The sequence below is a fragment of the Toxotes jaculatrix genome, chromosome 18, assembly GCF_017976425.1.
Source record: "Toxotes jaculatrix isolate fToxJac2 chromosome 18, fToxJac2.pri, whole genome shotgun sequence".
NCBI lineage: Eukaryota > Metazoa > Chordata > Actinopteri > Toxotidae > Toxotes > Toxotes jaculatrix.
Genome location: NC_054411.1, coordinates 21184278 through 21212002, shown reverse-complemented (window position 1 = coordinate 21212002; position 27725 = coordinate 21184278). Strand labels below are relative to the sequence as shown.

The window sequence follows — 27725 nt, the reverse complement described above, 5'->3', positions numbered from 1 at the left end:
ACTAGTTAAGAACATGTCAGGGATAACTTTCTTTCCTTCTTGTTCAAATAGCCTGTCATGGACATATTTTAACACTGTATCACAACAATCTGAAAACTATGTGTCAGTGAGAAAGGTGTCGCTCGAAGGGACGAATCATCAGCTGAACTTTGTCGTCGACCAAAAACAGGGGGGATGCTGGACGTAGATTCATGAGGTGGACTCAAACACATCTCCATTGTGTTGATCTGTAACTACTGGATATGGAAATACTCACTTGTTTTATTTACAGCTGAAGCTGTGGCAGGTTAATGAGTTGGTTTGGGTTTTATAATTGGATTCACCAAATTGGGTGCCTTCTTCAACAATGGGTTGGCTCTACAGTCTCTAAACTACAGTGTATATGTGTGTGTTCAAGGTAGTCATGGTTATTCAGTAATAGTTTTTGGACAGCTCTTAATTGGACCCATTCATATTGGAGCTGTCTCTGATATCACACTCATTCCTTAAGATTAGAAGCCTGTCAGGTTATAGTTACTTCAGAACATAGTCATCCTGAGACATTCAGTGGTTAGAAAAGGAAACAAATGTCAAAGCAGGTCTGCAGCAATGAACAGCGAGGCGTTTCTATTCTGTGAAGACAATCCTTCCTTAATTAGTTACAGCATCAGAGAAAATCCATATTCCCTGTTCTGTGCTAACATGGATTCTAAAGTTCAGTCAAAACCAGTATGAGGCTGAGTTGGAGTGATTAAACCAGTATCTTCCAGAGTTAGAGTCTTTTTAGTACAAGATGGCCTCTCTGTGAACTTTCCCTCCAAACAACACAAAGGTCTCATTTTGTACCAGACTGTAACTTGATTTGTCTAACAGGCTCAAGTTGGACTGAATCTGTCTACAGAATATACAACATACAAATGTGCACACTGGTACTGATGTAAGACAGAACCTGTCCTTTGATGTAGAGCTGTCAGTGAGTTTGCGTGCTTGTCACTGTGTGTGTGTGTGTGTGTGTGTGTGTGTGTGTGTGTGTGTGTGTGTGTGTGTGTGTGTGTGTGTGTGTGTGTGTGTGTGTGTGTGTGTGTGTGTGTGTGATGAACAGGTGCCTGTGCGGAGCATACCATAGGTTTTGAGTCAGATGTGAGTGGAACTATCAGTAATCAGTGACAATAATTACATTGCATAATAATACAGATATGGCTTAAGTAGAGTTACTTTAATTTTGGACATCAACAAAGACCATAGATAGTTAATCTTGACCTTTTCCTGACCTCTACAGCCCTGCTTATAGCCATCAAACATCTGCATCTCTTTATCTCTCCCTTTCTCATTAACCCCCCTCCCCCTGCTCATGGTCTCTGGGTGTTTGTTGTTAGTTTCCTGTCACAGAGGAAGTGCCTCACCCTGCCGCCTGGCTCCCTATTGGCCCCAGCTCTGATGAACAGTGATTTTTTTTTGTTTTGGAGGGTGAGACAGAAGTGATGAGGGGGGGGGCGGACAGCGGCAGCACAGGAGGATAGATAGAGGGATCCGCATTTGGATAGGCAGACAAGGGCACAAGATGGGGCTGAGGGCAGAAGGCAGGAAGATCAAGTCAGAGAAGGCTCCAAATATAGATGAATGAGAGCCGGAGAGCGAGCAGACGCTCACACTGCCTGGGAGGAAATGGCTTAGGGCTGCAGGAGGTAAGTATGCACACAACAACGCTGAGAACTGAACTAACTTTATACTCCAGGAGACTCACTGGAAACTGCATGTGTTTCTTGTTGTACTTTTTTTTTTTTAAATCTTGTGTTCAGAGTTATTTTTTTTTCTTATTTTGCCTGTTAATCAGTTCTAAACCTCTTTAAAGTAACTCCAGTGAATCTGGTGTTATTTGTTTGAGTGTAGATGATCGATCTGCCTCGTTCTGCTTTATTTCAAGGTTTTAACAAAAGAAGAGATTTTGAGCCAACAAGTTGTTAGAGCGGAGATAATTTGCAGTGTAACCTCATTCTTACAGTGCGCTGCCAGTTCTCCTTCACGCCTTCTTGGCCTGGTCACTCCCAATCCTTGTACCAGTGTCTTAATACTACAGTGACGCTGGACAGGTTTGGGGGGGGCTGTGCTAAGGACCGCTGGCGTTGCATGCTCGATTGTCTTCTGTTGACTGATTTTGTGTCTATTTTCATTCTCATCTCATTGATTTTTGGAGTTATGTTTTCCTCTAAATAAAATAGACGTCAACGTTGCATGAGAACTCTTTTATGTTCTGTTCCGCACTTTGGTTCTTTGACTGGCTGTAGTTTGGTTGTGATGTTTCATAGCACTGATTGGTGTGGGGTGGTAAGTGGCATCACATTTTCTCAGCTGAGCTCCACTGAGTTCAAACCAGTGAAAAGAGCACAGATCTAGATGTCTGTCCATGGCTAGACCCAAAAAATTTTGGTAAAAAAAAAAAAATGTGTTCATGCAGGAGCCCATCATTCTTGCTAAGAATCTGGGCGAGAAAACAGAATCACAGACTTGCTAACAAGTGTTGTCTGTTTAGAAGGTTTTTCTTGGCTCTTTACTGAGTGTAGCGAGATTTTTTTTTTTATCCCAATTGTTCTTTTCTTTTGCAAATAGTTTACTTTAAATCCTTTAAATCCAGATTTCACAAGGTCTCAGTGTCAAATTCAGTCAAAGCTGCGGGGAAGTTAAAGCTAACCTTTGCATGGCTCATGTTATGTAAATTTAGTATTTTAACTCATATATCTGATGTATTGCTTGGTTTGAATATGGTAAATAAAAGCTGATGCTGAAGTCCAGCAGGATGTTTAGGCTTCTTATTTTCTTTACAGTCCTGTTTACCTCCTCTATACAGTGTCTGACTGGTTCCTTTCAGGGCATCACCTTATACATTGAATGAGTGGGGACACTTTGTTTTAACCCTGTACTGCACTTTGTCAGGCTGTTTATCTTTAGTGTGGGTCTGCGGAACTGTTTGCTGCTGTGTGTTTTCATCTTGTGATTAATTCCTGGCTGCAAACGGTCACAAGAATAATAAAGCTGAAGTTTCTTGTTTTCCTGGTGCTACTTACTTTTCTATGTCTGGCAGCAGGACTCTATCCATTCAAAATTCCACAAGTGGGTTGAAGATGAAAGTTGTGCGTATGTGTGTGCGAAAAGGCAGAAACATACACTGTTCTCTTACAGTCCTGGGTCCCCATGGTTCTATTTCAGGAATCTCAGCTGCCGTGAAACTGTGTGCATGTACACAGGCTGGATTTACACTTCAAACGTAAATGAATGTAGATATTAACAGACTTATTATACACTTTTTTATTAGTATTATTATCACCTATTAAATATTGTACACTTTTGAATTTGAATACAATAGGTTAGTATAAGACACACTCATACTCAACACTTTAATATATACAATACTTACATATACTTTTCATCTGTTTTAGTGCATTATTCCATAGTTTAAATAAATATTTAGAGATATTTAAGGGCATAATTTATAAATTGAATCAGTCCCAGATCTTTCCTTACAGCTGGATCAGGATTATCACAATGTTGACACCAAAGCACTACTGACTGTCTTTTACTGCACAAAAAAAGTTTTTTCAATCAGATGTCAATAAGGAATCTCCTTTGATCATCTCAAGAAAATATGTCCATAGACTATCTCAAATCCAAGTTCAATCCAGGTTCAGTAGGAGCAGCCTGTGATCAGCAGGAGGAAATGCCACAGTTGATAAAACCAAGATAAACTCAGCGAAGCCTACAAGGAGCATAGACCACCGCAAACCACACCAGACCGTGGCCAAACCCTATAGCAGCACACTCAAGATAGCAACACCATGTGCATGTGTGCCACCATGTTGTCCTGCCGTTTGCTGATTACAGTTTTTAATTTAGACTACCATCCAAGAATTTCACAGAATTATTAAGTTTTTTTTTTTTTTTAAAAGCAGCAGGTTTTCATTCATTAACAGATTTGGGCGGTGAATATTGCTTAATTCACATTTATGTTTTTTTTTTTTTACCTGAATGTAACAGTTATATTGTGCGTTCTAATTTGAGTAAAACACATTTAGACCTCTGCATAGAAAAAATAGTCCTTTATAATGAACGTGTCCCTAATAATCAGCTCCCTATCATATGGAGAAATCAGTGCTCGTGGCCCCTCCCAGTCCTGTTACCGCGCGGGTTGTCCTGTGGCTCCGCGAGCGGGCACGCACACACTCAACATACACATAGAAACACACGGGAGAGAAGACGTCACATCAGCTGGACAAGCCGAAGGACACAGGTAGAGGTACGGGTGTTTCATCTGAGTCTGTCTCTGCCTGTCCTCTCCCCCCACATCCTTTAACAGTTGGTGAAAAGTTTTAGTGAACTGGGACCCTGAGAGGCTGGAAGGGTTAGGGTTTTGTCCCACACGAGTTAGCCCGAAGGGTCGTTGTCGGCTTCCTGTCCATTCTCAGGAGAAACTGAACTCAGGGTTTGTTTGTATTGTGTCGCTGCTGTTTGGGCAGAGTTTTGTAGTGAAGGTGTCTCTCTGTTCCAGGTGGTGGTGGTGTGTTGTTTGGGGGGGAAAAAACAGCGCAGTCATGTTAGCATTTCCTGGTGCGGGTTAGTAGAGGCTGAGACTGCAGTTTTCCTCCCGTCCCGTACTGCCCCCCCCCCCAACCGGCCGGTCTCATATTAGCCTTGTCCCGACCCCGTTTCAGTTCCGAGTAATGAATGCTGACTGTCATAGAGTTGTGGTGGTTATGGTGGCGGTGTGGGGGCTAAAAAAAAAAGAATGGCAGCGTTTTATATATGTATAGTGGGGCGTTCAACTACCTATTCAGCTTCGGGACATCTGACCTCTGTGAGACGGAGACTCTGCTCAGGTTCTCCTCTGAACAGCTGCACATCTGTTTTAACACTTGTCACAGATCCTGCTACTGAAGTCTTCGGCACCTTTGCTGGATAACTGGCTGCTCTCTGTACCTGCCACACTCTAAATGAATATCTGTCAGGACAGATAAGCTGTTCTTACCCTGTTCTGTATGGACACTGACCTGTATAAATGGCTGTCCTTTGTAGGGGGGGCAGTGTTCAGTGATCAGACATGAGTGTCCTCCAGCGTTTTAGAACCACAGCCATTTTGTGTCCAGTCTTTGGCACAGTCAGATTTGCTGTTCCGTGATCAACAAGAATAACTAGTAACTTTGTTTCAGTCGCTTTGTTCAGCAACAGATTGTGAGAGGTGTAAAGACGGGATGTGATATTTAACATGTTTGTTCTACATGAAGAACTAAGCTGATGACTGTTCAGTTTAAATCCTCAGACCTTTTCTAGTTCTCCAGATGTGGGCACTGATACGTAGATAGTAGAATCATCTGTGTACTCTGCAATGCAATGTTGGCGTTATTCAAAATCAATGGAGAATCATTAGCAAAGAACGCAGTCCCAGCAGCTGCTCTGAAGCCGCTCTAACAGCTTCCATCAGAATCGGCTGTCTACTTCCTGTTGGTGAGATCATTTTGGATCCAGACTACTCAGTTTAGTGATTACTTAGATCATATGCTGCACTTAGATTTGCTCCAAATACTCTTCTATCCACAGTGTTTGAGTTGTTGGTAAAGAAATACTATTACAACATTTTTTAGGATACATGGCTGAACTTTAAACCGGACTGACTAGATCCATGTCCAGGTGCGTTTGTTTTTCTTTCACTTTGTGTTGGAAAGTAATTCATTAGGTGTCTTATTTCATATATGTCATATTAATCTTGTTTATTATCAACACTTGCTCTAAAGACAGATTTAAAGGACCATACAAGCAGTTTTACATCACTTGTCTTACAGCAGTTTTTCAGCTGATAGATTCGCTCGGGACACGTGACTTGTTGCATTCTCGATCTGTACATTGCTGCCAAACTAATGATAATACAGCAACCCCGTTGTCCTTGATGTGTTTTGAGAATGGTTCTGACTTAAACAATAAAGAATAAGGAAAGTGTCTTTCTGTCTCACCCTATGTTAGTGATGTCAGAGTCTCCGGGCCACCGTTCCTCTGTCTCCTCTGTCTCCTCCATCTCTCTGGTGGAGACCAAGGCTGAGACTCGTTTAGTCCTCCAAGCTTTCCTCCATCGGGCCATTTCTGTCCCCCCGAAGGACAGGCCTGGTAGAGTAGGAGGTGCCTACGCAGACCACAACAAGTTCAGGTAATGTAGCTCACCTCTGCTGCTGTATTCTGTCTGTACTTGTTTTTTTTAATCTGTCACTCTTCTCAACAGACTTTCTTTTCGATGTTGCAGAGGAGACTGTATGTGGTTTGGGCTGCGGTATCACTTAGTCTGGCTATGATTGGTTGGATATTTTGTTATGAGTCAAACTAAATTCTTGGTAAAGTCAGAGTTCAAGTAGAATTAGTTTAGTCACCCCAGAGTATGTCCTCCAAGAGTTTTTTTTTTCAAGACAGTATGGAAGAGAGTTCATCTGATTTCTTGTTGGATACCTGCTGTTCACCGTACTTCAATGCTTTCCCACACCAGCTCCAAGCCACAACCAAAAACAAAGGATAGTCATGATTCTGAGGCTCAAGTTGTCAGTTCAGAAGATGAGAAGAAGACTGGACTCAGAGACCTCATCAAGCAGCTGTCTCTTCGTGACACATCTCGCCGCCGTACCAAAGACCATAAAGGCTCACTGGACAGGGACGGCAAGGTAATACCATCACACCTCAGAGATCAAACAGAAATAAGGAAGTGTTATTTCTGTCAGACGCTATGTCCCAGGAAGAACAAGCCATATTTTGCTTGATTTAAGATAAGCTGCAGTTGCATTAGGCCCCACCACTAGAGGGACAAGGGGGAAATGTTGATGTTGTAAGGCTGGTTCATCTGTCAGTATCTGTACAACACTTAAGTCCAGAGCACTTACATCAGCCCCGGTGCCTTTACATTTAGTGGAACGTACATTTTCAAAACATTCCTACAGTAACAGTTTCTGTTTATGCAGACGTGGTTCAACATAACTCATAAGACTCACACCAGAACCAACCACATCCTTAATGCTGAGCATAACAACCTGTTCCCACAGGGTGATGTCTTCTCCCACTCCTCTTCATCAGAAGATGATGACAATGATAAGACGCAGCAGAAGAAGCTGAGCAAAAAGAAAATCAAAAAAAGGATCTCAGAGTTCTTCAAGAAGGAGAAGAGGCCCAGCAAACTGCTAATCAGTAAAGAACCAGAACCTACGCCGGCCGTCGTCTCTCCCAGTAAGCTCCTCCTCCTCCGTTACACTATAAAACTACATTAACCAGCTTTAGCTTTAGCTGTTGACATTCATTTGTTTGTTACGTTGAGAGTTGAAATGCAAAATGTGGAAGTTGTAGTTGTAGTAGTCAATCCGCACATCACAATAATTTGGACCTCCAAATTATCGATACAGGCCACCCTCCTGAGTTCTATGATGGGGTAGCACAGAAGCTGGAACAGATTGCTAAGAGGGTCAGCAGTGTAAAGAAACCGTGCCCCACAGCCCAGCCTACACCAGGTAATCTCTCTCTCACACACACCGCACACACACACTCTCTCTCTCTCTCTCTCTCTCTCTAGTCAGTAAATACCTTCAGTACATCATCAAAGTGAAGATAGTAAGACAGTTAAATGAGTCTGCACTGATCTATAAATGAACAGAAGTGGTTGTTCCAGTGTCTGTTGTCTACAGCTGCTTGATACTGTCTGAAAAGTTTTTTTTCTCCTTCAGTTCATTAAATCTCTGCAGCCGTCTGAAGGCAGCAGGACACATCTGTAGGTAAATCTGCAGCCTCTGATTGGACAAGTGCTGCGTCAGATATATACAGTATAAGTGAATATATGTGAATTAGTGTTTTCAGACTATGCTTCGTCAAGGGTGAGAACACAGCAGATGGATGTGGACACACACATATGCTACTTGCAGCACCGAAGCCTTAAACAAAATGGCTGCTCCAAAACATGTAGCTGCAGGGGAAAAAAAAAGCACTGTCCCATGCACCAGTAGGAGGCAGAATTTCAACTAAATGACTTCTTCGTGATCTGTTAACCAAACTGACAACCTGGTTTGTATTTTCAACTGTCAAGTGCTTGCTTCTTTCTTTTAGCAAGCGAGTGTGATAAAGAGGCAATGGTGCAGCGGCTCGTTCATTTGCTCTGTGTGGAGGGAGACTTTATAAACACTAAGGTAGGCAGTGGTTCATCATCAGATATTCACAGTTCTTTGTGTTGAGTTGGAGACTTTTGACCCACAAAGTCTAAAACCTGCAGTCACCAGTAGCCGCTCTGTAACTGCTCTATAATGTTTTGTACAAAAAAAAGATATTGATGGCACTTTATGCTTTGGCAGCTACGTGTATGCGTGCATGTGTAACCTGACTCTACCTACAGTGAACTGCTAAATCCACATCTTTGTACAGATCCAGGCAGAACCCTCCCTGCGCTCCAGCTTAAATCGTCTTTCGTACGCGTCGTTCGCCAAGCTTCTGGACACTTTCAGCACCAGTCAGGTATCTGAGGCCCCAGCCCTGCCGCCGCCGGCTAGTCCAATGCTGCAACGCTTGGCGGTGTCCATGGAGGTATCACGACGGATAGTCACAGCCACAGGAACCACGCACATGCAAGGCTATGCAGAGTGCTACATGGAGAACTTTGCCCCCTGGGTCAAGAGCCATGGAGGATGGGTGAGTAATTGAAGAAAAACCCTTTTTAACTCCCACTATTCCATCAAAGACATCTCTCATATAAAAGACAGTATTGAAACAAACCCAGAGTCAGAGAAATAATTGCCCTGGCCTGATGGTGAAACACAGAGGGGGCCACAGGGGGTAGGTATTTCTAATTAGTATGAGAAGTACAAATTTATTTACTCTTTAATTACATTCTTTATTCTTTTATACATTTTTTGTCCATGTTAAGCTGCTGTCAGAGCGCAGTAAGCAGGTGGATGCTGCTTGACATGCAGACAGTGTACATGTAGCTTTGAGTCAGGGATCTGAAAAAACAGACATGCTGAACAGAAGCAGAACATGGAAAAGTGTCTCCTCGTCCAAACGGCACAGCTCTGTTTCTGCTCAGTGAAGGTCGCTTACGTGACAGGCTGTGAGAAAGAAGTGGGGAATCTGCTTCCTCCACAGCTGAGACTGTTCTTTTCTTTGGAAAGATGAAAGCTTATGAAACAATGGCAACTTTATGGATATATGGAAGTTCCTCACCAAGTGAGGTGCAGCTTGTTGAATGATTCCTTACCAGAAGTCATGCAGGTCTTATCAGACACCACACCCAGAATGAACTCATAGCCTTTGATAGGGTAGAGGATGAGATTGATACATTCATGGTGTGGAAATAATCAATGCTTCCTTGAATGGACTGCACTTATAGTGCCTTTTAATCTTAGTGGTTTACAAAGGGCTCTTACAGTTTTTGTCCTTTCACTGGTGGTGACAGAGCTGTCATGCAAGGCACTGGCCTGCACATCGAGAGCAACTTTGGGTTGCCAGCTTCTTGGATGCAGGAGTGGTAGCTGATTGGTCCCTTTCAACACTCACAGGTCTCTGGCCTGTCTCTGACCCCTTTTTTTCAGTCAGGCCAGAATCCTCCTTGGAGGCCTTGACAGTCTGAGCTGAACAGGAGAGGACCCACCCACACCCAGAGCAGCCTCACAGGCCTTTTTACAACTACACTGGTTTACCACTGAGAAACATGCATCCTAAGCCCAGTTTATTAGTATGACACACTTTATCAACCCCTGGCCCTGGAACCAGGGTTTTATGGTTTTTATCTAACATGCTCAAAGCCTACAGTCACAGTCTGCTTGGTCATTTTGGCCCCAGAGCCATGGGCAGATGATGAAAACTACACTTGACTGTGGAACCTTGCCCCTTATATGGATGTTAAAAGTATAGTTTGAGCTTTAATTGATTGTCTCTGGTAATACTTACTACTCAACTTCTGATTTTATCTTCAGGAGAACGTGGTCAATTTGGAGGACCCTTTAGAGTACGACTGAACTACTGGCTGTCTTCTTATTCCAACGACCCACTGAAGTGATGGAAGGACCTCACTCTGCTTTCCTACCGCAGGGTCTCATCTGGACTGTGACGATTTATGATGATCTGGGATTAGAAAGTACTTTCACCACAGTTTACTGAGTTTACATGGTCAGAAGAGGAAGCTATTTGTTACTGTCTTGTGTAGATTTTTTTTTTTTTTAAACGACCTGTCAATCAATTTGGAGTTTTAGTAGTGGGCATCAGGCCTTTCAGACAGGCATTTTATTCCCTAATTCTGTCTGTGACATAACTGATACAACGGCTGCTGTTTCCCTGAGAGGTGCAGGTCTCACAGAGGTTCAAGCCTCCAGGAACCTGGATCCGTCAGTGGGAGTTACTAGTGCAGTGACAAGAACATGATTGCTCAGCAGCTTCCTACATATAAACTCTGTCACTTTTATTTTTCATTGTTGCTGTTTGTAAAACTTGCAACAACTTGAATTTTGGCCAGTTGATGAGAACAGACGCATACTGTGAACACAACACTGATATCATCACATTTTAAGTTAACAAGTGGAACTTGTTCTCAATCAGTTCCACACCCAGCAGGTCAGACACAGCACAGATCAACGTGATCCTTCATCTGAAGTGGTGTTTGAGTCCACGTGATGAATCTAAGTCCAGTATTCCTGCTCTTTTAGCTCTGTTTTTGGTCTCCACCAGCTCCTGAGGGAAATGTCTGGCTCTTTAGCTGCTAAATGCTCCACTAAGTTCACCAGCTGCTCTCTGCCTGTGTCTGTCTGCTGTTTGCTGCTGAGCAGGTAGAAGACAAATGGATTTTAAAGGTTTTTTTTCTCGTGAGAACAGCTGCTGCTGTGGCCGAACACAACGCTATGTGAGCAGAGAGAGAGTGACCCAGAACAGTTGTGTCCAGACAGATAAACAATGAGCTGAAACAAACTATAAAACTCCCTAAAGCAAGGGGGTGTTTATGTTTTCAGTTTTTATCTATTGTTTACATCATTCATGTTTGAAAATAATTGAAGTCAAATGTGTTTTTGAAATTGCCAAAAAAAAAAAAAAGTTTAATATATATTTTATATTTGCCATTTGTCAGGGGACATTCTTACTGAAGCAATAGTCAGATACAGTTAGCACAAAGGAGGGGGCGCAGGAATGTAATGTGATAAGCATTTGGACCTGAATACAATTGGAACTCTCCACGGCCACATTCCACTGGGAATAAATGGCAAACTGTCCATTTAAATGTTTTATTTTTATTTCATTTGTATTTTTATGTACAGTTTCTCAAGAATTCTGTGTTTAATAAGTGTTCTCCTGTAGAACCTTTCCATGATAAGTCATATGGTACTCAACCGAACACCTCTGTACAACACTTCTTAATATGAAAAAAAGGAAAGCACACCTGAACACAGGTTGTTGTAAAGCCATTTTACACGGTATTACACTGTATAGAATATACGCACGACTTGAGCGTCAGTACATGCCCTTTTATTGTGTATTTACAAGTTATTTATTATGAAGGCATTATACATGCTATTGCCAAGAGACACTGAGGTCTGCACTGTAAGTTTTTAATAGTTTTATTACCTTATCTTAAAGAAGTGCACTAACTTTGACACAAGAGTCTGACAAACTACACAGTTTACAAGGAAAAGACTGATTTCACTTACATACATCATGTTTTGAAGAGAATGTATATGTCTTGTAATGTGTTGTAAGATCTGTAAGACTGTATTGTTTTCTTCTTTTTATATAAAAGCGAATTCAAAAATGACCTTTGTGTGATGTAACAATTTCCTACCTTAAGATGAGCACCCGCAGGAACAGCAACTTTCCTCACTGCTAACTCAAACAAAAATAGAATTAGAATGAACCACTTACACAAAGAAAAGAGTTGACTGAAGTTAACTAAATGTGCGCGCCACAAAAAGAACCAATGGTACAGCCCATTTGAATCTGTAAGACCTAAGTGAGGACACCCTGGGAAGTTTTACACCTGGGAAGACAAGTGGCTCTGAACAGGACAAGATCAGAATGGCTTTTTAGCCCATAAGAAGACGTTACTTTTAGCCTGTCAGAGACAGTTTTTTGGATATTGGTGTGGTTTTAGTTGTTTCAGTTGAGCTGATGTTAATGTCACAGTCACGGGTTGCCATTTTTATTGGCTGCCAAATGTGAAGAGGGTGGGGTTGTATCTAAATGGAGCTGCATCAAAAAGAGTAGAAGAAGAAGAGAGAGTGGTGTACTGCTGATAGCCTGGAACTCACAGTGAACCAAAACCCGTCATCCCTGCAGTAGTTTAGCTTCTGTTTGAATCTGTTTGTTTACCTAAACAAACTGAAAATGGTGGCGCGTTCAGCGCATGACCGACCATCCAGTCCAGTGAGCTCACCAGGGTTCAGATGAGGATTCAGGACATGTTGTGGCCTGTTAGTAGCTGGTGCAGCTGTGAGGCTGAGTGCGTGCTGTTGCTTATGTTGGGTGTGGCAGTGTGACTGTGCTGAGTTTGATTCACGTGTCACCATCCTCCACTGGCAAATGAATCTCTTTTGCTCATTTGAAGAACCTCATTGACTATCATTGAAAAAAGCCCTTTGGTTTACATCAGATGACTCACACTGAGCTGGCAAAATGAACAGCAACACAACCCAGTATACGGAACATGACTGTATGATCCAAACAGTATCTATAATACAATAGTATTTCCATATAAAAATTGTCATATCTTACTGTTGAGCCACTACAGATCATCTAATACACAGTATCTGCTCCAATGGAAAGGTGGAGTTGGATAAATTCGTGGGGCGAATAAGGACAATAAAGAATGATGATCTGATAAAATAGACTTTACAGGTTCTCAGACGTTATAGGAATAATATACAAAGCCTGAAATGATGAACAAATTACACTTAGTGCTACATAAAAATATTTTCTGTCCATTTCCATTATTCCAGCAGGTCAAAGGTCTTCTCTTCTTCTTCATCCTGGATGGTTAATGAAATCTAAATAACTGAATTTTGAATAGTGAGTACAGTTGTGTTTTTTTTTTTTTCTTACTGAATAACAGAATGTGCTGCTTGTACTTTCATGACAGAAATATTACAAACAATTTATAATACATTTTACACTCTACTATTTCTGTTACATCTCTGTAAAAACAAAAAAACAGATCAGGTAACTCTGCAGGAGCAGCGCGTTAAGGCTGATGGGTTTTAGAGATAAAAATAAAAGCTCTTATATTCATATGGCTGGTACAAAGACAACCAACGGTGCTCATCATTTCAGTTGCACCCCCTCAGTCTGTCACTGCCGGCTTTGTCCGTACTGCCGGTGTCCACTGTGCCCACTGATGGTTTTAGTCAGATAGTGTTGGGGTTTCCCCCCCGAGGAGTTTGTGATAAGCCTTCCCATCACGGGCCGGTGCTCAGCTGCTCTGAGGTCAGTCCAAGTGCTTCTCAGCAGACAGAATTTGACAGTACATCAGCATGGAGAACACCAGGGCCAAGATCTGATGAGAGAATCAATCAATCAATCAATCAATAACTTTATTGATTGATTAAATAAAGTTTAAAAAAATAAGAGGAGGTATACGGGGCAAATAAAATTAGAACCTGCCAGGAAATAAAAACAGATTAACAGGTGGAATGAAAGAAATAAAATGATGTATATACATAGATAGACTACACTCAGTGAGGGTTTGGTTTAAGAGGTGGAGGGGCACAATGAAGATTTTCATATAATAATAATATAAATAATAAATTATTAAATGGGTTATTATGCTTTCAGCAAAGCACTAACCCAGTATTCACCTCTTATTTCCTTTCTGGTAAATTTGTCATTATGTTATATAAAGTAGCATGTGTGATGTTAATGAAGTCGTCAGTAAAATGTTTTATTTCTTTACAGCACAGAGCTCTGACTGTCCCTGATTTATCTGTGACTGATTATCAGTTCTAGTGTTCTTATCATCTCCAAGCAGAACAGCTCAATGGCTGTTATTTGGACTTTTTTTTTTTTTTTTTTGTCCCTGAGTAGTGTCTGCAGGCTTCCTCATCAGCTGTATTCAGCCCCAGCCAGGACAGCCTGTACATTTACAGACCAAATCTGGTTGGAAAAAAAAATATCTGTGAATCACTGGCTCCAGCTTCCAACTGGATTCTGGTTGTAGTTGGACAGTATGAGTTCACTGTTCTTTTTAGTGAGTGAATTAACTGATTAACTAATACTATTTATAAACCAGAGGCACCAAGAAGCACTGAGAGATTTAACATGACTTCAATAGACATACAAGGTTTTCAAATGGCTACATGAATATATAGAAAACGGATCAAAGAAATGTTGGAGAGAAGTACCTGCACAACTCCAATACAGACTCCAAACACCAGCACCGAGGGGATGTTAGCAAGCAGCCACTGCCTGGCCTTATGATAGCATGGCTGCAAGAGGACAAACAGAGACGGAGAGGGTGAGGGAGGGGAGGCACAGGGCAGGGGAAGCTCACACAGAAACGAATAAGTGTGGTAGAAGAAGAAGAAGGTGAGAACAGAGGAAGTTTAGAGACAAGTGGGGTGTCTAACAGTCCCATCCAGCTGTGACAGATACATAAAAATACCATCAGATGCACTAAAGAAGATTGTCTCTGAATCTGTTTCAAAGATACTTCCGTGTAATATCAAAACATTGTTCAGATATACTGAATGTTGAACAAGAACATTACTGAGGAGGAGGAGGAGGAGAAAAGGAAGAACGTAGAAGAGTGAACAGTAAAATGATTCCTCAAACTTTCTACGGTAAACATCCATCACAGTTAACACACCCTCTTCACCTCTGCCCTGACATCATTAAGCAACGTTTCACTTTGACTTCCAGATAAAGCGCTTTAGATAATCTGCTTTGTTTAGACTTGGTCTGATTGTCTGGCTGCTGCTGTTTCTTTTCCTTTCAGATTTTACTGCAGTGTTTGTTCCAAGATCTCAGCAATTAGTGGATGAGAACATGACTGTAAAAACGTAGGGCAAAATACCCCACAGCTCCAGGGAAGTGCAGCCTGCGTTCTGTTTTTCAAGCTGCCTCATTCTGAATTCAGTCCAGATGTGTGTTGTTCATACATGAAGAATCTGAGGAAGTTGTGTGTACAGTGTTGTGGGACTGTACAGAGTGCTGAAAGGACCACACCAGTTCTTCTAAATGTTCCAGCTTATGAGAAGTCACGTGGTTTACATTGGCTTCTGAGTGTTAACTGCACGCTTTAGTCTTTCACATCCACATTTTGGTATTGTATGAAAATCAACTTGGGTTAGCCACATTAGACTAGGGACATAAAGTCTGATAGGCAGGAAAAAAATATTTGTACGCTGCAGTTCATCTAAATGGAGTCCATCACCTCCCCTTCGTGGTTGTGCTTTGGTCCTAACCCTAACCCCCCCCCCCCCCCCCTTTTAGCTGAGCAACAAACCAACCTCACTCCATCCGTCCTCACAGTGGTCCACCCCAATAGAGCAGCAGGACGAGGGCAACGTTCCATTCAGCACATCATACCAGTCTGTTTTGTTGGTTGCTCCACAGCATTTGAACTAAAGAGAGAATAATATGTCAGTAAGCTGACAGGAAACAATAGATGAAGGTGGATACCTGCTCCTGCAAGTCTACCACCTACAGTTCTTCATTCTGCTGCCTTCAGCCCATCCTGGACTCATTAAGCCATGCATCGTTTGAGTGCTCACCATTATCTGGACGTTGTCCCAGGACTTCTTCAGTCCAGGTTTCGATGTATAAATCTTCATCCCTTCCTTCAATTCACCTTGTGCTTTGGAATCCAGCTAAGAGAGAGATAGAGGAAAGACACAGTTACTCATCCTTCTGTTAGCTATATTTGCTTGTCCTCTGTAGAGTTGCGGGCAAATGGAGCCTATTCCTATCAGCAGCCCATTCACAGGGCCGAAACACACACAACCAGTCACAGTCACATTCCCTCTACAGGCTTTAGCCTGCATTTAACCATAAACCCACTCAGACATGAGGAGAACTTTGTGTTTTGTCCGTTATCATGTATCCATACACTGTTTAAAACTGTCCCCATGTAACATGTGCTGAGCTCAGACCCTAATAAATTACACAAAAGATGTTTGTATTGATGTTTAAAACCTTTTTCAAATGAAGGAGGATTTATAAAAAAAAACCTTGAACCCTTGAACCTGATCCTTGTAGATGCTGAGCTCACCTTGTCTCGGTAGATGTGTATAACCAGCACCAGGGTCAACTCTGTCAGGACCAGGAGAAAAAGGATCACAAAGAACTGCAGAACAGAGAAGAACAGTTGGACACATGTCTGAGCACCTTTGCTGCATGTCATTCCTCATCTCTGTTTTGGGGCTATGCCTCAAAAAGAAAATCACAAGAATATCTGCAGCTTCACTGTCATGCAGGCCTCTCACCATGAACAACAGGCAGCGCTGCTCCTTAAGGGCTCCAAGACAACCCAGAAAGCCTGTCACCATGGTGATTCCACCAGCGACTAGCAGCAGATTGGCCGCCGAGAGGGATGGAAAGGACAGGGGGAGAGAGGAGAACTCCGCCTGCGTGAAGGACAGCCAGACTCCGACGCCAAACAAGCCGCATCCTCCGAGCTTTTCAGGAAGTGGGAAGTCAAAGCAGTGTTAATCACAATGCAGGGTCATGACAGTGATGTGTCGAGCGGAGAGTGGGAAATCCCACATGAATGAACAAGCTGGCTTGTGCAAATACTAACCCAGAAGATGAGGTTAAAGACAAACATCAAGTATTTGACACAGCACAAACACCTCCGAGACGCTGACATCCTGCAAAAGAAAGAGGGAAACAGAAGAAGAGCTGACCATTAAACAACGGACTGGGGGAACGAATGAACACTGTCTTTCATGCTGAAGTGGAGCCTTATGTTCTGCTCAGTCGTGTGTAGGTTTGTTGTTGTCACACAACAGCGGAAATTAATCAGCAAGATGCTGCCAGGATGTGCATGTGTCTCTTTGCACGGGACGAAGGCTGTAGACTTTATGTCCCACTGTAATCATGTAGGAAGTGGTTTACTTCACAGCCTCTGTGGATGGGAGGAATAATTACAGCCACTAACTCCGTCAGTGTGTGTGTGTGTGTCCATGAGACAGACTTGAAAAAATGGAAATCTATCATTTAAATCTGGTTCTCATTATATGCAGAGCTGGTTCCAGTCTCTGCTTCATAGTTTTGATTCTGTTACCCTGGTGTGTGTGTGTGTGTGTGTGTGTGTGTGTGTGTGTGTGTGTGTGTGTGTGTGTGTGTGTGTGTACGTGAACATGTTCTCAGTCAAAGTCTGATATGTCTCGGACTGAGTGGTCCTCACACAGTACTACTGACCCCGCACAGGAAGTCAAACTGCTGACAGGAAGGAAGTTCCCTCCCCTCCACAGTAAAACTAATTATACTGCTGAAGGCATTTCCCATGACCACACAGCAAACCTGTGACTCACAGACCTCAGACCCCATATTTTGTTTCTAACCAACGAAGCAGTAGTCACTTCATCAGTGATGGTTGACGTATTAAACACCACACTCTGTTGACATCTGTGGGACCTGAGCAGCTTTAAAAAAAAACATGGCCGCTCCTTTATTTCTGCTGTCATTTTTAAAATGAACATAGATGTTAGTCTGAGGTGAGCTGTCTGCCTTACAGTCATAAAGCACGCCTTCAAGCTAATGCTGTTATTCAGATGGTTTAAGGCTTCAAATATGAATTGTGAACATATGAAGGCAGTAATAACGACCTATGATACAGAGTAACTTCTCATTTTTCCACTGACTGTATGAGAGTAAGATAAATATGAGTTTGTCCTTCTCATGTCACCATGTCTCAGTCAGAGGACAGCTACTCTAATTCATCACATGGCATAAAAACATGTCCCACAGGATTTCCTGTCTCAGTCTCTCACATGTGTCAGAGGAGGGGGGTCATTCAGAGGTGTCTGTCTTGTCTTTCCTGACTTTTTAGAGAGTTTAGGCTAAAAGATTTGATTTGTGCAAACGTGTGCCAACTGAAAGTCGATATAGAAAAAGGTGGAGGGAAAAATAGTCCTTGAAACTAAAACAAAGCTAAAGCAACTAAATGTTGGGAGAGCTTTAAACACAAAAAGACTCAAGCAGTTCAAGCAGCTGAAAAATGACAGATGCAGTCTCTCTTCTTGTGAGGAATCTCTGAGAAAAACATACCTATTGACTTCCTGTTTCCAGGCCTGATGTTACAAACAGAGGTAGTCAAATCAGAGCTGACAGTCAGCAGTTGTGACCCTTTTTGTCAAAAGAACACAGAAACTCACCAAAACGCACAAGAAACTTCCCAATAAGATGAGATGCTTGTTTTTCGAAGGTTAAAAAAAAAAAGAGAGAGTTGAACTGAAACCAAAGCTGAACGGTGAGTTCTGAAAAACAAAAGGTTGTTGGCTCCACACATGATTAAAAAATGATGGGAAACACTTTGATAAGGTCTGGATCTGAAAACAGTCAGCCTGTCCTGGAAGTGTTTCACTCAGGGAATGCCCACAAGAAGCTGAATCCAAAGAAAGAAGGAAAGAATTTATGGAGAATTTTTGGAGGATGAGATGTGTATCTATTTAAACATGCTGAGTTTTCAACTTGGTGCTACATTAAAGTGCAGTTTTTCCTGATGAACAGATTCGGTATCTTTGTAGTTACAACTGCAATTCAAAACAACCTTTACCTGAAGGATGAGTTTCTGTTCTTTCAAGTCTTGTCTCTTCAGATCTCGCGGCTCCTTCACCCTGTGGGGCTTGATCTTTGCGTAGTTGTCCTTTTCAGATCCCCTTTGGATCGGTCCCTGAACCACCCAGGCCTTTCAAACAGCTTCCCTTTCTTCTGTCCCCCTGTAGTATTCTTCTCGGCCCTGCTTTCCCCAGATAACCCCTCTTCTTCCCAGATTTTGAACTTTAGACTGTCTTCATTTTCCCTTCCAAATTTTCCCTTGCTTTTGTTCCCTTTTGGTAACAGAACTATGTCTTTCTCTCTCTCTGTCCTCAATTGTTTCCAGATGTGTGTTGTTGCCCGTCCTCTCTATGTGTTCCTCCCCTTCCCAGTTTTTTCCTGCCCCTGTCCCTCCTCCAGCCCACAGCCACTGAACCTCAGCCTGTCTCACTTTTCCCATTCGCTTCTCTTTGTTCCTGAAACTTTGGGTCACTCTCCTCTGTTTCAGTGATGTTCTCTTATGTAGCTGTACATGTACCTATACTATGCACATTCTTGTTCGCCTACACTACATGTTTGTAAGCTATCCTGATACAAGTCTAAGTCCCCAGATGGCAAATGTGATCTCATTCCAAATGTCTAATTCATGAGCTAAATAACACGCAGCTCTGACGGGGATCGAACCCACGCTACATTGTTGCAAGACAACTAAACCAATGACAGGGTTTCGATACCGAATGAAGCAGTAAAGTGGTTCATATGTCATAAATCACGTGACTTTTCCTAACCAAAACACACGTCTGATTCCGAGTCAGACTGTCACGGAGCTAGATAAATAGTACTTTTATGTTTGACTGCACCAGATGATAATTTGGTTTCAAGTGGATTAATAATAATAGTAATAATAATAATAGAAGACCATGTTTGTTCTTTGGCGTGGCTGATTGTAAGCCTACATAATCTAAACTTATATTTTGTGTTGTGAAACATTGAAATGGTGCTGGTACATTCATGAGATGTGCTCTACAAATACAGACTGATGTAATTGTCACATGGTACTGGTGCAAATACAGATTATGTCATGGTATGTTTTGGCCTTCGTTGGTAAAGAGGTTTATGTGTACATGGGTAAAGAGGGTGTACTTGAAGAACAGGGCAGTGGGTGTGCTTGTGTAACAGTTTACTCTCTCACTCGTGCTTACCTTATTATCCGGCAGCAATTGGAAATCATCCCATGCACAGGACCTTTTCCTAGATGGCTCCATCTATCTACCTATGTAGCTAGCTAGCTAGTTTCTCTCTCTCTCTCTCTCTCTCTCTCTCTCTCTCTATATATATATATATATATATATATATATATATATATATATGCGTGTGTGTGTGTTTATTTATATTTAATGTGTGTGTGTTTATTTATATTTAATGAATCTTGTATGTCTTATCTATATCAAACGTTATTTTGGACTCTATATCTAGCACTCAACTGCTTCGGACGTCAGTCAAGTGCTTCAAACGTCAGTACTCACGTGACCAAACCACACCTCGGCACAGTGGTTCGATACAATTGCTTCACGAGCTACCGCGCACGTGTCGGAGCCTCGGGTGTCAGAGGACCATCACTACACACAGCTACACACACACACACGAGCACACACACACTTTCCCTCCCTGACCAGATGCATACTCATGTGTTTTGCAGTCTGAAATGTTTCAAGCTAGCTGCTGCTTCCTGTTCCTTGGTCACATGTTTTCTTCAGACACCATGTCTGTGACTGACTGACTGACTGATGAAGTTGGTCAGCTGGCGAGGTACCGGACCTTCCCTTTGCTGTTGTCTAGAGACGTGTAGATTTACAGCCGCTTCACAACTTCACATATTGACCATATGAGGTCCAGACATACACTATGGTTTGTTTCCCAGGTTTTGCTTTGTCTCTCACCTACGCCTGCTCCATACTTTGGCGATTCTGTGGCATTCACACAGCACCTGCTCAACAGCACACTGCACTCAGGGCCCTCATGTTCTGGAGGCACGCTGACATACAGCAGACCCTCTGGTGCATTGTGTACAGTACACTTGACTGTTCTGTGCTTCTTTAAACTTAATCGAGACGAGGTGACGAGTTTTTCTGCATGTCAGGGATTTTCAGTCTCTACTTGCTGCTACCTTCGTTTTCTCTACTTTCTCCACTTGTACACTAAATTTGGAAAAAAAAAAAAAAAAAAAAAAAGAAGATTCAGGTATTTTAAAAGTCATTTAGTCATAACACATTCACAGTAAATATTTTTTTGCACGTTTTAATGCGATATTATGTTACATTTATACCAGCACTTTCACAGAGTCAACTAAAACCAGTTCTCTGCTGACATCAGGAGACTCTTTTAAAGGGACCGTGCTAATGAAAGCCAAACACACAGTCAGAAAACTTCAGCAGCAGCATGTTATTCAATGTATAAACTCCATTCTTGGACTGAAGGACCAGTGTGTAGGATTTTTCTACTGTCAGAAATGGAATATAATAATCATAATGAGGATTTTATTGGTGTATAATCACCTGAAACTAAGAATGATTGTGTTTTCAGCTTAGAATGAGGTCTTTGTATCTACATAGGGAGCAGGTCCTCTTCCATGGAAGAGTGAACACTGGCTCTGCAGAGTTTTTCCATTAGCTGAAGGCCACAGTAGGTTCTCCTCCACTCTTGGAAAAGGAGGAGTAAGGAGAGACGTATTCAAATGGGTGCAATCTGCAGCCTCACCACTAGATGCCATTAAATCTTACACACTGGTCCTCAAACAAGTGTTCAGAGCTGTGAATATAATTGTGCCTCTATCATTATATATGCCTCTATCATGGGTGACCATATGTAATATAGATACCTGGATTTCCAGCAGCTATGTTGGTCAGAGAAGAATGAAGCCGATCTTTCCACAACACAGAGAGTTGATTTCAGTTTCGTTATGTTTTCACAGGGTTTTGTGGCCCAAACTGGGCTGAATGTGATTGTGACACCTCTGGGGTCATGATCACAGGATGTTTTCCATCTTTCTTTGGGTCTAAAGTTACCCATTATCTGCAAGAAGGATGTATTCATGTATACAGAGCACATCATAAAGCTGTAGCAGTATTCATTTTTGACATTTTGAAATTAGAAATGAAAAATTTCATGTTAACTTTTGACTGTTAAGTTTTTTTTCCCCCCCACTGGAGAAAACCATGGCTTTCAGGTAAATATGAACAAAGTCATAATTGTACAAGCTGAAGCAGCATTAGGGGTACGACAGAGCCCCGTTTCCCTCCTCACTGAATGTGTCACTTTCTCTTTGAGGGGAGAAGGAGTACTCCGCTTTATGGTGCATGATCAGCTTGTTGTTGACAAAGTAAAAACTGTCCGAGCGCGTCTCAAATGGGTTGGCAATCATTTCTTCAACTGGAGCCAGAAAAAAAAAGAGAAAGAAGGTCAGCAGGAGTGTGATGTTGTCAAGTGCAGGTAAAAAAAAAATTTTTTAGCATCCTCCAAACAGCTGAACATGATAAAGCTTTTATTTTGGTAACTACTCATTCCACTTCGTACCTGTCTCTGGCTCCAGGTCAGGTAAGCAGTAGATGTGCTCACAGGTGTTCCTGCTGTATGGGATGCAGAAGCCAATCTCAAAGTCAAAGGTTTTAAGCAGGAGGTTTCGGAAAAAATGCCTCTCGATCAGACGGAAGCGGTTCAGTGCCTTGCTGCCCACTGTGAACTCCAACCTGAGAGACAGACGACTGATCAGCTCAAAGTCACAACACAAAAAAAACAAATAAAGTTCTTGATTGATTGATTACTTTGCCATTCTCGTTACTTTCAGCTGTGTTTTCAGTCCTGGGTAGGTCTGTACACAGTACAAGTAACTTTTCTAAAGATTAACGTTACTAAATAAGTTTTCATTAGTGAGTGAAGAATTAATTATTACTAAATTCTGCACAAATGTGGAAAACTTTGCGCTGCGTGGAATTGATTTTCTGAATTTCCTTGTCATCAGATAATCCTCCAGATTAAAAAGCAAAATATGTTGTTTGTTCAGGTGCCACTGAAACAACACAGGCTTTTAATGTGGAAAGTATTCTGTTTTCTCACCCTGATGTGCTCAGGCAGCTTTACACCTGTGATAGACTGGGTCTGGTCCTTGGCTTAGCAGGGTCCACAGAACCATTGTCTGACCTGATATCACAGGGTTAGGGAAACGCTGTGGTGTGGTGTTACACTGATGTTATTGTTAGAGGACCTCTGTGGTCATGGTTACGAGAAAAGTGGTTAAGTTTAGGGAACAATCCCCAATCATGCTTAAAAACCCCGGCATTGTCTGTCAGTCTGAAAGAGGAAATGATGTTTCCCATCCATCCACCACGCCCTCCTCCTGATGCAGATTTCAACTTCCTCCTTCGCTCCCATCATAATTACTGCATCGTTTCGATCTAAACATTGGTCATGTGACTTGCTGAAAAGGACTGATGATATTGGTTTTTGGTCTCAGGAGCTAGAGCGGGTTGTCCACTAATCAGAAGGTCAGCGGTTCAATCCTCGGCTCCTCCGGTCCCTGTGTTTAAGTGTCCTTGGGCAAGATATTGAACCCCAAATCCAACAGAACAAAATATCTTCAACTTACGTAGCTCCAATCTCCCTGAGGGCCAGGAAGGCTGGGGAGAAGTGGTACTGGATGAATCTGTTCGTATCGAGTTCAATGACGTCTTGAATCTCTGGAGAAAAATAAAAGATAGAAGTAGAGAAATGTGTATATGGAAAGAATCCAAAATCACAACATCAAAAGTGAACAGAGTTAATCAAGTTGTTCTCTAAGCATCAGAATTTCCAGCAGCCTCTGTCGCTCACGCCTTTCAACACATCTGGATGTGGGCTGTAATCATTATCAGGTCTTTAAGACTCTGAGTCCTGGTTCTCCAGTCTCCTGAGAACTTTCAGCATCTCTACATATGGAAGAGCGAAACCATGAACAAATACCTGTTGGACGGTGCTTTTTGATGTCAAGGATGACTGCTCCGCTGCTCAGGTCCCTGATCTTGAAGCGAGAGAAGTTCACGTTGTAGATGTTGTCCTCTAGTGAACACAGGTACTCTGCCACACATCCAACCAACAACAGCTGAACATCGACCTCCTCAGGACAGTCTCATACTTTTACAAGGATTTGAATTAGAGAGAGAAACAAAATTGTGTAACATTAAGTGTAAAGGACACTATGTGAGATGGCACATGAACGTCTTTCCTGCGGTCAAATCCTTTCCCTTCCACCACCATATGCAGTGGTGGTTCTGGGCACTGTGGAGACCAGCTATAATCAATACAATACAATCAGCATCACACACACACACACACACACACACACTTTTCTTCCTCTCAGCTCCTATCTATGCATTGTGATGAACAGTGTTGCTATAAAAAGCTGACTCACCCTCAGTGTACCCATTCAGCCACAGGACATGCTGCGGGGTTACTGGTTCACCTGGTCTCCATTCAGCCACCACTTCCCCATTCTCAGCTTCACCCAGTGTCGCCCCCCCTGAAATAAACCCATTCCAGTCCTCCACGCCTCCGTCGGCCACCATCTCCTCACCCTCTTCCTGCTGTCCTTCACTTTCCCCATTCTGTGTTTGGAACTCTTCCTCGTCATTTCCAGTTGTGTTTTCTTCCTGGCTCTCCATCTGGCATACCCAGCTCCTGTTTCTCTCAGGCAAACGTATCGGATCAAATCTGGCTCAGTTTGGTTCAAAAGCGTCTGCAAAGTGCTGCAAATGCAGCTGCAAAGGATATAATCCACAGATCAGCTCTTACACTCAGGCTTGTGGCGTCTAAACTGATTATGTCAGTCTGGATTTGGCAATCTGAGTCAATCCCTAATTAAATCTGGACACAGGCTGTGGCACAAGCTGATGGTCCAATAACTGTGATACTCACAGACCATGCAACAGGCGGTGTGACAAAAAAAAAAATAAGATGCACCTATTCAACTGACATTCAGAAGCCAGCTTTCATCAGTTTATCGGCTGATGAGGCTGGGTTTGTGACCGTGGATGTGGGTTGCCCCAGTGTCTTGAATCACCAAGTTAAAAGCTTGTAAAAGATTTTTTTTTTTTAAATCAATGCGAAAACATTACTTGAGTAGCGTACACGAATGTTGAAATGTCCAAGAAAGATAACACAATCCTATTTTAACATGGTCAGTGTCGGTGAGCTCAGTCAGAAAGCAGCCATTTACTTTAGGAGGAAGGTAAACTCAAAATAAATAAAGAACGTTGGTGCTTGGGATATGACTGTTTACTGTCTGATATTACCGAACATATTATTACTACTTCCTGTCTAATCTGATACAAAGTGCACATTGTTAGGTCCCGGTAGTGAGCAGTGAAATAAATTGCTGATCACAGTTCAGCTGAAAGACACAGAACAGGTGAACAGCACCACCCTCAGGCAGGGAGGGAGCATAGCACAAACCAAACTCAAAGCTCTGCAGGGTTTGTCTCTGTCTGATGGACTTCTGTTGTGAACCGGTGGTGTAGTCACACACACACACACACACATGCAATTGTGTTGCCCCCCACATTCACTGCCGACATGACTGGAGCAATGCTTTGCAACCCTGTGCGCATAATAATGTGTAGAACAAGAACTGAAAAGCTGCGATGCTGAATTTGAGAACGTTTCATTTTTATTTGTCTTCGCATGGAGAAAAAAATAAAGAAATCTACAAGCTCACATCTTGTTATGCCGTTTGAAAGCACAGTCACTGAAAAATGAACAACTTCTACAAACACAAACTGCTTTCCTTGTGGAGGCGCGCAGGTTGCTATAAAAATGCCATAGATAAGATAAAAGCTGCTCACTTTTTGTCTTCACTCTCTCTGTGACGTCTTCCACACATCACGTAATGGAGTGTGTCTTTTTGTTCGCAAAGGTCAGAACATGGTGGATTCAAAGCTCAGAGTGATGTGACCTTGCTGCAGCCTGGCTCACACGGTGTTAACATGTCATATTTCAAACACTCTCAGACTCTGTGAATGACTGTTTTGCTTCGTATTGTATGATGTGGCATCTATTCTAACAGTGTCCCACTGCTGCTTTATGCTCTACTCTCTGTGCTGTCAGTCTACTGCTCCCTGTTTCCATCACTCTATTCCATCTGTTTGTCTTTCCTCCCCTCGAGCATCAGATCCACTTCCTCCTCCTCCTCCTCCTCCTCCTCCTCTTCCTCTTCTTCATCTTCTTCTTCCTCCAGTGTGGAGTCCCTCCTCTGGCCCCAGAGCGGAACTAGTCTCCCCTCTGCTGTCAGGCCCATGGGCTGAATGATCTGGTCTCTGGAAGCAGAGGAGCACATCGCTAGTTTCTCTTTGATCCTCTAAAGATGTTGTTGTACACAACAGGCAATACTCACCGTGACAGTCTGTTGATCATGCCTATGAGGCGACAGGCCTCCTCCTCCTTCTCTTCCTCTGTCATGCCCTCCATCGGATCAGGCTGCTCCGCCTCCACCCGTCCGGTCACCAGGTTGATCCTGGCCCTGGCCTCCCGGTACTCCTCTGTGTCTGAGTCTGAGTCACTGGAGTACTGGGAGGCACACAAGCTGCTGACCGAGTTCCTCCTGCCGTTCAGCAGCCCCCGCGCCGCCAGCAGCCCCGCTGCGTTGCCGTAACCCGTGTATTTGACAAAGCGGCTGACTGTGAGGGGACACGAGATCCAAACGTTTACGGTTACTGTCCAATGCATGTGTCTTTCATTGTGCCACAAGAGTAAATTAGTCTGAGATGAATGAATGAAGAGCATACCGTTCTCCTTGCAGAGTACGAACAGAAGCTCAGCGGCACAGTGCTTCACATCTGTGTCGACGTGGGTCATCAGGCGGACCAGCTGTCCTCTCAGCGAGGTGTCCTGCTCAGGTCGAATGCCAACGTCCCTCAGTGGAGGCAGGATCTGGGTTGCGAAGTTGGGATCAGCCATTATGAACAAAACAGCAGTTATACACAAGATACCCTCCTCATCCGAAATGACAATGACGATGATATCCTGACTGCATGAATCTGTGTTTCTCTTTCCTGATCTAAAAATATGACTAAACAAAGCTCAAAATACTCGGTGCATTTTCACAAAGTCACATTTGACAAAAAAAAAAAAAAGTTACCTTTTGCCGTAAGTAGTGACGTGTCTCCCTGTGAACCCGAGAACTCTCAGTCAGCAGGTTCAGTACAGGTGTGAGTTTCTCCTTCAGCTTCTGACCCTGTAGGACAGAACATTAAAGTAACATTAACATTAAAGCACCGTCCTTCAGGTGTAACGGACGTGATTCGGTCCACACAGAATAAACCAGTCCTCTGTTCTTCAGCATTCATTTGTCTCAGCATGGTTATAGCTGGTCTGAGATATTTACTGTGAAACATGCACTTACCCTGTTCAGGCGTCTGTCCATGAACAGCAGCAACGTGTGGACACAGTCCATGTTGACTCCCTCCCACTTGTGGGATGCCTGGTCCACGCGGACAGACAGCAGGACGTCCAGACACGCCAGTGGCAGAGCTGACAGGATGTTCACCGTGTGTCTTTGAAAAGAAGTCAGAACCTTTAGTGTAGTTACTATTTATCAGTGTTCATTCAAAGTTCGGTAAAGAGAACTTCAGTAAACCACAACCAGTTCTCCTCAGTCTTTCAGGTACTTGACAAGTAGGTTGTTCCAGCACCTTGGAGAACTTTCCACAGTTCTCCTGTGGAGTTCATCTGTCTAAGTGTCTCTGTCTCTTCATGTGATCCCAGACAGACCCCATTGATGCTGAGTTCAGGTCTCTATGGGGACCAGACCATCTGCTGCTTGTTCTTCTGTTCTCTGAAGACATTTCTCTCTGGGACTGTGTGAATGGGAAGAATCTAAACACCTAAAGTGTCTAAAAAACTTTTGCACAGCACTGTATCATAACAGCAGTCTGACCCTTGTAGCTCTTCGAGTGTGTCCTCTCCGTCACACGACAGCAGCAGGCAGTGGC

General features: G+C 42.8%; 4 protein-coding genes across 5 annotated transcripts in view; 1 reads left to right on the top strand and 3 right to left on the bottom strand.

The window, feature by feature from the left end:
- The first annotated feature begins 4163 nt into the window (after nucleotides 1-4163).
- On the top strand, nucleotides 4164-11771 carry bcl2l12 (BCL2 like 12). Of its 2 annotated transcripts, none has more exons than XM_041063383.1 (8): nucleotides 4164-4267; nucleotides 5986-6166; nucleotides 6497-6668; nucleotides 7044-7224; nucleotides 7398-7502; nucleotides 8092-8171; nucleotides 8404-8667; nucleotides 9951-11771. In XM_041063383.1, exons 2-8 carry the CDS (start codon nucleotides 5988-5990, stop codon nucleotides 9990-9992), a joined length of 1023 nt encoding a protein of 340 aa, XP_040919317.1. In that variant the 5' UTR covers nucleotides 4164-4267; nucleotides 5986-5987; the 3' UTR covers nucleotides 9993-11771. The 2 variants fall into 2 exon arrangements, with proteins under 2 accessions (XP_040919317.1, XP_040919318.1); XM_041063384.1 differs by having other exon boundaries at nucleotides 4213-4261.
- Nucleotides 11772-12980: 1209 nt separating this feature from the next.
- Nucleotides 12981-19062, bottom strand: tspan4b (tetraspanin 4b). Its single transcript, XM_041063432.1, has 8 exons — nucleotides 18728-19062; nucleotides 16748-16817; nucleotides 16434-16625; nucleotides 16220-16294; nucleotides 15723-15818; nucleotides 15459-15572; nucleotides 14352-14435; nucleotides 12981-13507 (listed from the first exon to the last, which is right to left on the bottom strand). The coding sequence occupies exons 2-8, from the start codon at nucleotides 16814-16816 to the stop codon at nucleotides 13439-13441; spliced, it is 699 nt and encodes a 232-aa protein (XP_040919366.1). The 5' UTR covers nucleotide 16817; nucleotides 18728-19062; the 3' UTR covers nucleotides 12981-13438.
- Nucleotides 19063-21005: 1943 nt separating this feature from the next.
- On the bottom strand, nucleotides 21006-24401 carry unc119.2 (unc-119 lipid binding chaperone B homolog 2). Its single transcript, XM_041062376.1, has 5 exons — nucleotides 24152-24401; nucleotides 23704-23817; nucleotides 23351-23441; nucleotides 22282-22454; nucleotides 21006-22137 (listed from the first exon to the last, which is right to left on the bottom strand). The coding sequence occupies exons 1-5, from the start codon at nucleotides 24399-24401 to the stop codon at nucleotides 21977-21979; spliced, it is 789 nt and encodes a 262-aa protein (XP_040918310.1). The 3' UTR covers nucleotides 21006-21976.
- A 1466-nt stretch (nucleotides 24402-25867) lies between these two features.
- The window catches only part of si:ch211-195b15.7 (synembryn-A), a 5799-nt gene continuing 3941 nt past the window's right edge, over nucleotides 25868-27725 (bottom strand). The window contains exons 9-14 of the mRNA XM_041062757.1: nucleotides 27671-27725; nucleotides 27137-27287; nucleotides 26873-26968; nucleotides 26520-26664; nucleotides 26129-26411; nucleotides 25868-26051 (exon numbers count right to left, since the gene is read on the bottom strand). The exon at nucleotides 27671-27725 is cut by the window's right edge and continues 40 nt beyond it. Of these exons, the coding sequence (XP_040918691.1) occupies nucleotides 25868-26051; nucleotides 26129-26411; nucleotides 26520-26664; nucleotides 26873-26968; nucleotides 27137-27287; nucleotides 27671-27725 (914 nt within the window). The remainder of the gene's footprint in view (nucleotides 26052-26128; nucleotides 26412-26519; nucleotides 26665-26872; nucleotides 26969-27136; nucleotides 27288-27670) is intronic.

What these genes read in the sequence shown, in the direction of transcription:
- bcl2l12 (XM_041063383.1), top strand. Translation starts at nt 5,988, where the DNA reads ATGTCAGAGTCTCCGGGCCACCGTTCCTCTGTCTCCTCTGTCTCCTCC. An exon ending in CACTGGACAGGGACGGCAAG is followed by an intron (nt 6,669 to 7,043) that starts GTAATACCATCA and finishes CTGTTCCCACAG; the next exon opens with GGTGATGTCTTCTCCCACTC. An exon ending in CACAGCCCAGCCTACACCAG is followed by an intron (nt 7,503 to 8,091) that starts GTAATCTCTCTC and finishes TCTTTCTTTTAG; the next exon opens with CAAGCGAGTGTGATAAAGAG.
- tspan4b (XM_041063432.1), bottom strand. Translation starts at nt 16,816, where the DNA reads ATGTCAGCGTCTCGGAGGTGTTTGTGCTGTGTCAAATACTTGATGTTT. An exon ending in TACACATCTACCGAGACAAG is followed by an intron (nt 15,819 to 16,219) that starts GTGAGCTCAGCA and finishes TCTCTCTCTTAG; the next exon opens with CTGGATTCCAAAGCACAAGG. An exon ending in GTGAGGACGGATGGAGTGAG is followed by an intron (nt 14,436 to 15,458) that starts GTTGGTTTGTTG and finishes GTCCTCTTGCAG; the next exon opens with CCATGCTATCATAAGGCCAG.
- unc119.2 (XM_041062376.1), bottom strand. Translation starts at nt 24,401, where the DNA reads ATGGAGAGCCAGGAAGAAAACACAACTGGAAATGACGAGGAAGAGTTC. An exon ending in CTCAGGGAGATTGGAGCTAC is followed by an intron (nt 22,455 to 23,350) that starts GTAAGTTGAAGA and finishes TCTGTCTCTCAG; the next exon opens with GTTGGAGTTCACAGTGGGCA. An exon ending in TGACCTGGAGCCAGAGACAG is followed by an intron (nt 22,138 to 22,281) that starts GTACGAAGTGGA and finishes TTCTGGCTCCAG; the next exon opens with TTGAAGAAATGATTGCCAAC.